This window comes from Vespa mandarinia, chromosome 11 (genome assembly GCF_050613455.1).
Source record: "Vespa mandarinia isolate Hongniang chromosome 11, ASM5061345v1, whole genome shotgun sequence".
NCBI classification, from domain to species: domain Eukaryota; kingdom Metazoa; phylum Arthropoda; class Insecta; order Hymenoptera; family Vespidae; genus Vespa; species Vespa mandarinia.
The window spans coordinates 1,900,001-1,910,000 of NC_140820.1; the positions used below are offsets into that span (position 1 = coordinate 1,900,001).

At 29.5% G+C, this 10,000-nt stretch overlaps 1 protein-coding gene and 2 non-coding genes across 12 annotated transcripts in view; all 3 read left to right on the forward strand.

The window, feature by feature from the left end:
* LOC118441501 (uncharacterized) overlaps positions 1-10,000 on the forward strand; it is a 62,864-nt gene that overhangs the window by 33,689 nt on the left and 19,175 nt on the right. For 8 of the 10 annotated variants that reach the window (XM_085660043.1, XM_085660044.1, XM_085660045.1 and 5 more), the window contains one exon: positions 6,937-7,139. In XM_085660043.1, the coding sequence (XP_085516169.1) occupies positions 6,937-7,139 (203 nt within the window). Of the gene's footprint in view, positions 1-349; positions 376-1,365; positions 1,736-6,936; positions 7,140-10,000 lie in introns of those variants that run through there. The other 2 variants (XM_085660050.1, XM_085660052.1) reach the window with 2 other exon arrangements.
* On the forward strand, positions 5,311-5,382 carry TRNAP-UGG (transfer RNA proline (anticodon UGG)). The gene has a single exon. It is a non-coding gene; the product is annotated as a tRNA-Pro (tRNA).
* On the forward strand, positions 6,016-6,087 carry TRNAP-UGG (transfer RNA proline (anticodon UGG)). Its single transcript has one exon. It is a non-coding gene; the product is annotated as a tRNA-Pro (tRNA).

Genomic DNA, 10,000 nt, shown 5'->3' on the forward strand with positions numbered 1-10,000 from the left:
TATGCTATAAAATGATGGTTGTATAAAAAAAAAAAAAAAAAAAAAATCCCTATATATCATAACTAAATCTATTAAATTAACTGACTTGTACATTAAAGTATCTAGTTCTAATTTTGATAAGTAACAAATAGGGGTGCAATCTTTCTCTCTCTCTCTCTCTCTTTCTCTTTCTCTTTCTCTTTCTCTCTTTCTCTATCATTCTTTCTCCGTTTATATATATATATATATTTTGTTTCAATCGTCGTCTTCGTTCATTGTTAGCTATTAGACCGAGTTCAATCGTTCCGCACATCTGGATGACCCGTACATTCTGGTAAATGGAGCAGAGCAGATCAGAACAGAGGAGAAGGAAGTCAAGAGTCGAATGGCTTACACGTGGGTTATCTTATCGTGATCTTTCGAATGAGGTCGTAAAAGTCGAAACTACCAGGAGCAAGTACTTACTTACTGACTCTTCCGGTTACTGAGGGATAGAGAGATGGATATAGAGATTGTTAGTGGCAAAGGTTACGTGGATTAGGACGAAAGGGATGAGAAGACAGAAAGAGAGAGAGAGAGAGAGAGAGAAAAGTCATATCTTCTTTGTGAAAATACTTTTATATGCTTGTCCATTTTTCTTTTTCCGGCTTTTTTCTTTTTTCTTTTTCTTTCTGTTTTTTTTTTTTTTTTTTTTTTTTTTTTTTTTTTTTTTTTTTTTTTTATTATCGTAAAAGGCTTAACATTGAAGGAATAATTTCGTTTCTTCTCGAAAGACAAGAATTTTATTAACATTTTATTTATTCATTTATTTATTTATTTATTTATTTATTTATGCATTATTATTATTATTATTATTATTATTATTATTATTATTATTATTATTATTATTATTATTATTATCATCGTTATTGTTGTTGTCGTTGTTACTGTTAATTGTAAAGAAAGACTATCTATTTCTCTCTCTCTCTCTCTCTTTCTCGCAAAAAATTATTATTATTTATTTATTGCTTTTTTTTTTTTTTTTTCTAATTCACGCGTCTCTTTGTCGATACTAACGTAAATAAAACGATAGAAAATTACTTTCTCTTTAATTTTTTCTCTTTTCTCTTTCATTTCTTTTTCTTTTCCTCATTTTCTTCTTTCTTCCTTTTCTATTTTTGGAGTGGTGTCAAGATAAATGATAATATTGACGTGAACGACATTCCGTAATAGCAGTCGTTATCACAATAAGGCAGAGAGAGAGAGAGAGAGAGAGAGAGAGAGAGAGAGAGAGAGAAAGAGAGAGGGGAGAGGAATAGGCGAGAGAAGCAAAGTGTTGATTCGAAAACAGAATCGAAAGAAAATTCGTACAACATAGTATTCACTCTTGCGAATTCGTTTCGTCGTGCGCGCATCGTTTCGCTTACTGTTACTGTTCATTTAAAAGAAATTAAATCTTTAGTGCGAAATCTTTTAAATCCTTTCTCGCAATTTTTTTTTTACGTTATCGTTGCAAAAAAAAAAAAAAAAAAAAAAAGAAGAAAGAAAAAAGAAAAATTAAAACGTTCTGTGATCATTAATAAAAAATTCGAGATGCAATCTACTAAACGTTTAATATTTTTACATTAACGATAGTGCTTCTGCTACATACAACATATACACAGAAATACGTACGCGCGCGCGCGCGCGCGCGCAAGTTCTACAAAGAAAGCATATATAAATACGCATGTACATAGTTTCGTTTCATTCGTCGAGATATCTACGTTTACATCTACATGTAAGTGTGTTTATCTTTCTGTTACCATCCCATCCCCTATTCTCATTCCCAATACCCATCTCCATCCCCCTATATCCCCCCACTTATCTCCCTCATCACACCCTCTTTTTGTACGAAATCTTAACCCGTTGAGATTTTCACGTTGATAGCGAGTTTGAGTTAACGAGACGACCACTATCATCCCCACGCACACCCAACTGACACCCCCACACTAATCTCCTCCCCTATTCGTTCGTTATATCGCATATACGTAATACCTGTATACATACATAATATGTATGTATGTATACTGGTTGATTATAAATCAAGGGTCAATTGAATATCATGTTCGTTAGAAGCAATTGAAGAAAAAGGAGTGCGCATGTTTATATATATATGTATGTTTGTGTGTGTGTATGTGTGTGTGTATGTGTGTGTGTGTGTGTGTGTGTGTGTGTGTGTGTGTTAGGAAAACTTTTACAATTTCATAGGTAACATATATGCACATAATATTAAGTGTATGAAATAAAATGATCGAGTATCGTTTGAATTCCGAAATTTTTATAATTTCAAAAATTTTATGATTTTATAATTTTCGTTTTTGTTTTATTATTATGTGTATATATTTGTATATGTATGTACGTATGTATGTATGTATATATAATACGGATATATTTTTCTGATGAAATAATAATAAAACTTTTCTTCTATATATATATATATATATGTGTGTGTGTGTGTATGTATATATATATATATATATATATATATATATATATATACATACATATATAATTAATTAATTAATCAATCATATATTTAATATGAATTATCTTTAAGAGAAAAAACAAAGGAAATAATTATTAAACAAGTATCACAAAATTTATCTTTTGGTGTTAATGATCAATGATATTTTAGGACAATTAGAATTAAAAAAATATTTTACAATTTCACAAATGGAAATTTTTAATCGTATAAAACAAACAAATGCTATTCAATAATGGAGAATATATTGCGATTTATTTTTTGTAATCCATTAATTTTCTTCAATGTGCAGATTGTTATTATTGTTTTACTTTCTCTTTCTCTCTCTCTCTCTCTCTCTCTCTCTCTCTCTCTCTTTTTATTTTTTTATTTTTCTTACAGCTATCAACAGCCTTTATTTTTTTCTTATTCCTTTCTTTTTTTTTTTCTTTTTTCTTTTTTATTTTTTTTTCTTCTTCGATAGGCCGTATCAATTGCGAAAAAAACGTATTGACCTAAAATCAAGGCTGGAAATCATTAAATTAATTATATTAACCTAATAAAAATGTGGAACGTATAGAAGAAAAAATAGATATAGAAAAACAACATAATTATCTACAAATGACTCGATAAGAGGAAATCGAAGAAATTTTAATGATCTTGAACTGATTTAACATTTACGTCGTTTACGTCATCGTGAACTTTGGGCGAAATGTGTTCTCTGCTATTTTCCATTTAAATAAATAAAAAAAGTGAAAAGTACAAAAAAAAAAAAAAAGAAAGGTAAGAAAAGAAAAGAAAACGACAGCAAGTAAAAATGTTAACAGATGACTTATAGCTAATAAAAAATAAATAAATAAAATTAACGATCTAAATTGGAATATTAAAAGATGTAAAATAAATAAAATTGAATGACAATTTCCAATTGTCATCTTACAAAGGAATAAATGGACTTAGTTATGTTCCATTGTAATAAACATATGCGGATAAATGCGCGATAAGCATATAGAACGTTTAATACCCGTGCGGAATAGAATTACGCCAAACAGACATACAGACATACAGACATACATTGGTGCAAATAATTTCAATTGATCAATCTAACACTGTATCAACTTACCGTTGGTCTCTACCCTGTATAATAATAGTAAAGGTAGTAACGTGACAAACAAAGTGCTTAGTAATGTTTAGGGATGAGGGATTAGATAACCGCACTAATTACCTTTCCCACGATATAGTTACCATAGTATTCTCTCTCTCTCTCTCTCTCTCTTTCTCTCTCTCTCTCTCTCTGACCCTCTCTCTCTCTTTCTGTGTATGTCTGTCTATCTGTTTGTCTGTATGTCTGTACGTCTGCCTGTCTGCCTGTCTGTCTGTCTGTATATCTGTATTGTCTATCTATCAGTATGTCTCTGTCTATCTTTCACCGTAGAATCGGTAAACCAATGACAAGGCTCCTGCTACGTGATTCAATTATTCGAGCTTGTAAACACCAGAGTTGTCTCGGACAATGAACGGGCAATCCAAGTTCCAACGATTTGACAAGCCATGGACCTGTATGCTCGTCCAACTGTGATATATACGATAATCTCTCGTCTATCTCTCTACTTTCTCTGTACATGCGTGTACGTGTACGTGTGTGTGTGTGTGTGTATGTATGTATGTATGTTTATGTTTGTTGTGTATGTATGCTTGTATATCGTTATGTATGTTCTGTATGTACGTTTCCGATTACATGAATTTTTTCGTTCTTAAAATATAATTGGTTGAAATATAGTTGTTTTGATCTTTCACGAGTTTTACTCTTTTTTTTTTTTTTTTTTTTTTTTTTTTTTTTTTTTTTTTTTCCTTCTCTCTTTTTCTTTCTTTTTCTTTCTTTGGCCTCGGAATATAAAAATGTTTCCGAACAGAAGTCGGTAAAATATGTTAGTTTCCCCTGTATAAAAATGAAAAAAAAAAAAGGAAGAAATTCGATGACCTTGAAATCTGATGACCCCTTATACGAAAAATGTTTACTTCGAAGTTTCATTTTTTTTTTTTTCCGAGATAAAAAGTTTTTAATGTTATATTTCGAACACCCGGTATATAAATATATAAATATATATATATATATATATATATATAAATATTCATATGAGACGAATAATATATACTGAATGAGATCCCAAGATTTTCTAAGTGATTTTCAAAAGTTTCTTGGAATCTTTTAATGGTTGGTTCCACGAAAGTTCCCTAGATAATTTGAATAATCGTATTCTCCGGGTTAATTCTTTTTTATTTTGTTTCTTTCCCCTTTTTTTTTTTTTTTTTTCGTAGATAGCAGAAGTACAAATAACGATCGTAAAAGTAAATTCGATTGCAGGTTTAAAAATTTTATCGATACAAAAAAAAAAAGGAAAAATAATGAATTTTTATAATCGACTAGGAACTTTTGCCTCACTTTAGAGATATATAATGACGTAGAATGTGTGGTAAAGGTTAGAAAGTAGAAAGATATGTGTATAAGAGATAGAGAGAGATAGAGAGAGAAAGAGAGAGAAAGAGAGAGAGAGAGAGAGAGAGAGAGAGAGAGAGAGAGAGAGAGAGAGAGAGAGAGAGAGAGAGAGAGAGAGAGAGAGAGAGAATGAAAAAATAAAGAAGGAAAAGAAAATTGTTATCGTCTTCCTCGAATACTTAATGATAAAATTATGATTTTTATATATAGTACATGTACACAAGCACACATACATATATATATATATATATATATAATATTATATGTACAAAGGTTAAATACGAAGAAAAAAAAATGTCGACGATAAATTCTTCTGATAAGAATAATTTTATATCCAACGTATACAAGAAGAATTGTTGGCTCAGTGGTCTAGGGGTATGATTCTCGCTTTGGGTGCGAGAGGTCCCGGGTTCAAATCCCGGCTGAGCCCAAGTTATTTTTTTTCTTTTTTTTTTTTTTTTTCTTTTTTTCTTTTTTTCTTTTTTTTTTTAATTCTTTTTTATTTTTATCTTTTTTTTTCTTTCCTCCAATCAATGAACTCCGACCACAATGTGAAATATATATGCGTATTATCTAAGCACGTGTATACGTACGTACGTAAATAAATATTATGTGTATATTTAATAGAAAATTAGAACCAACTCGTATTATATATATATATATATTTATATATATATATATATATATATATATATATATATATATATATTTCGTTTTCATTATATTTGATCATAGTACTTTCGATATGATGATGTATAAGCATTCATCGAACAATCATTAATAAATCGGCTCAGTAGTTTTTTTTTTTTTTTTAGTTTTGTTTTTAAAAGTAAATTTATTTGACACAGCCCTATATTAGGTACACAACTACTTAGAAGACTTTTAACATTATTTTATTATAAATATAGCTATAAGTTATCTTTAGATAAATCTCCATAGCAATCAATAACATAGAATTTTAATTAATATTATAATCGTGGATATAATTTGAATTAAACAGTCAGATATATATGTGGATAAAATAAAAAAATAATGACTATAAAAAAAATTTTACCTACAGTTCGGCTCAGTGGTCTAGGGGTATGATTCTCGCTTTGGGTGCGAGAGGTCCCGGGTTCAAATCCCGGCTGAGCCCGAGATAGATTTTTTTTTTCTTTTTCCTTTTGTTTTTTTTCTATTTTTTTCTTGTTCGAAATCTTCTTTTTTTTTTATTTTTTTTTTTTTTTATTTTTTATTTTTTTTATTTATTTATCTTATTTTTTTTCTCTACCAATTTAATAATTCGTTTAAGAGATAACAGATAACGTGCGCTTTCATGGGTAATCCAATTATCTTTTATCTTTGTATATCAAAAAAAAAAAAAAGAAAAATAAATAAATAAATAAATGCAATATATCATAATGAAACGAGTCCGAGAGTTCTTCCAAGTGGCTTGAAATTTCCTAAATGCTGTTCCTTAGTAATTTTTACAATTTGAAAGATACAAAAAGGAGAAAGAAATATAATATAAAATAGAAAATACAGCAAGGAGATAATCAGCCTAAAGAAAGTTCTCTCTCTCTCGAGATGGATAGAGTAATTAATTGGTTCTTTTTTTTTTTTTTTTTTGTTCTTTTTTTTTTTCTTTTTTCGTTAATCATCATAAGAATTATTAGCATCACCCTGTATATAAATATGCAATATATGCATTATATGTTTTCTATTTTATTTTTTATTTTTTCTTTGCTTTCTTTTTTTCTTTTTTTTTTTTTTTTTTTTTTTTTTTTTATTATTATTTTTTTAATTTATTTTTTATAAAAGATTATTACGATTTATCTCGACTCCGAGATAAACAGTCAGATTACTTTTTCTGAGATTTCTTTTTTCTTTTCTTTTTTTTTTTCTTTGTTTTTTTTTTTCATAAATATGTATTTGATGGCTGGATCGTGTTAGATTTTTTATGACCATTATAATAAATTGAGTATATTTTCTCACGTGATTTTAGACCCGGCGCAATGGCGACCGAGGAGGGGATGCTGAGTGGTGGTTTCGGCTCGAAATTGAAGTGCCCAACCCCGATTTCACGTTTGAGAGTGGAAAAGATCGAGGGTGGTCTAATGGTTGCCGGGGTTGTAATAGCAGCGAACTGCCAGATTGCTCTTCCGGCATTTGGATTTCTTTTCATGCTCGTCGGCGCTGTTCTCACTGGTATGTATTTTATTACAATGTTACATTTTAAACCATCTTCTTATATCTTTTTATTTTTTTCATTTTTATTTACTTATTTAATTACTCATTCATTCATTCATTCATTCATTCATTCATTTCTTTTTCTCTTTTTTTTTTTTTACGACTAATTTGAAGAATATTATAAAGGGCAATTCGAAAAGTTCCTAGACGGGACGAAAATTACTAGACAATCCTGTACATTTTTCGACGTTAATTTTTTTTTTCTGTCCTTCGTTTTTTGTGCAGATTGAAAAATTCTCCAGCATCGTTTTTTTTTTTTCTTTTTTCCTTTTTCTTTTTTTTTTTAATTCACCTAAATAGAAACTTTCGATTCAATCGGTAAATAAAGTTTCGATAAATTCGACGATTAAATGTATCATTCGTTATGATTTGATCGTACAATTGTATCGTATTAATTCTAAATCACTTTGATTTGTTTTCATATACATACACACACGCGCGCGCGCGCGCACACGCACAAGCACACGCACAATATATCATATATATATATATATATTCACGTATAAGATCGTTCGAGATCGTTCAGAATGTTAAGTGAAAAATGAAAATGAAATTGGTTCTTTTATTCTATCTTTTTCTTCTTTCTTTTTTTTTTTCTTTCTTTCTTTCTTTCTTTCTTTTCTTCAATACATTTGATATTTGAAACGTATATACATCTCGACGAATCGATTAAATTTAGATATAACAATGTAACAATATGTACTATTATTTATATTTTTCATGATAGATAAGAGATTATCTCGCTATTGGTTATTGTCATTGCCTGTCACGAACATTGCCGGATATCGAAGGACAGCTATTATTTATTCCCGGATATTATTGATCGAATAATACGCATTATCACAATCGCGATATCCAATATTTGATAGAAAATAAATAAATAAACAAACAAACAAACAAACAAACAAACAAACAAATAAATAAATAAATAAATAATTTCAACGAATTCATTTACATTTATTCAATTGCAAAAGATGTTCAATCGATTTCATTTATTAATAAACTTTTTGATTGGGGGGGGGGAAGGGGTGAATAAAAAAAGGAGAAAAAAAGAGAAATATAAAAATTGATAACAAAACAAATCGATTTGCAAATTCGTGTAATTTTATATCGATTATGGAAATAATAGTTTACGAAGGAAAGTTTTTAAATGAGTGAAAAATTGTTTCCCATTCGATGATCATTCATTTTTGAAGAACTTTTTTTTTTTTTAACGTCGATATTTTCTTTTTTTCTCTTTTTTTTTTTCTTTTTATGGATCTTAAAAGAACAGAAAGCAGCATAATCTCGTAAAAAGTACGAGTTTGAGTAGTAGTCTCTAGAGAGAGAGAAAGAGAGAGAAAAAGTGTGTCGTGAAATGGAATAATTGATTTTTGATACGAGTTTAGAAACTTTTAATACCATATATATATATGTAGGGACTATATATAGGGACTTTTGGCCTGTTCTAGATAGAAAATCGCGCATGGACGTGAATCGAGTTTAATCCAGATCGGAGAGTCTCTATCGAACTCGACTTAGCCATATTCATTTATACACATATATATATATATATATATATTTATATACTATATATACGTATAAATGTGTGTATGTGTGTGTATGTATAGATAAGCTTTCGTTATAGAAGCATTAAATATATCGGATGCTACTTTAGAGAGGGATATACATATAATATGGCTTCGTAGTAGAAATAAATAATCCGTTTGTACAGTGTTAATGTGTGCATGTGTGTGTGCGTGTGCGTGTGCGCGTGTAGGTGTGTATGTGTGTAGGTATGTAGGTGTGTAGGTATGTAGGTGTGTAGGTGTTTAGGAAAGGGTTTACAAAGGGCTTCCTACCCGATAGTAATGCGTAATATACATATATCATCGAACATATATATATATATATATATATATATATATATGTATGTATGTAAATTACAGCATTGATCCGCTTTCTGCTTGAGTTCGTCAGTTTGGATTGAATCACGTGCCATCGTCACACGTTTCCACAGTTTGCATTACGTACGTAACTCTATTGTATTATCAACGAATAGAAATAGATACCGAGTAACTCTTTATTTCTCTTGGTTATTCGTCTAGTTCTTTTTTTTTTTTTTTTTTTTTTTGCGATTTACGCGCGAACGTTCAGAGAAGATATACGGGAAAAGAAATAAAAATGTTCTTCCCATTGTCTTTTTTCCTTTTCTTTTTCTTTATCTTTTTCTTTTTCTTTTATCTTTTTTTTTCTTCCTGTTGTTTGTTCTCACTCTCTCTCTCTCTCTCTCTCTCTCTCCGTCTTCGTTTTAATCTCTTTTTTTTTTTTTTTTTTTTTTTTTCAAATCGTTTGTAAACGTTCTAAGAAGAGATGGCGAGGAGAAAATTGAAAATCTTCCTTTCACCGTACTTTTTTTTTCCTTTTCTTGTACTTTTTCAATTTCTCTTTAAACATTAAAGAAGAAAGATCGCTAGAAGAAACGAAGACGTTTTCGGCGTCCATTTTTTTTCTTCTTTCCTTTTTTTTACGCCCTCTTCCTTTAATTTTTTTAATCGTTTAAAACATCGTGAAAGAAGAGAAGAACGTGGAAACGTTTCTTTTCAATCCTTCTTTTCTGTTCTTTTTTCTTTCTTTTTTCTTTCTTTTTTGGTTTTTTTTTTTTTTTTTTTTTTTTAAACTCCTTCCAAACTCCTTTTCGCATTCTCACAGAGCAAGAGCGATCGCTGTGAGAGAGAAACCAAAAATGGCGGTCGCTCGTTTCGTAGAAGCTCGCGCGCGCGCGCGCGAAGAGAGGAAAGAAAAAGAAAAGGAAAAAGTAAAAGAAAAAGAAAAAAAGA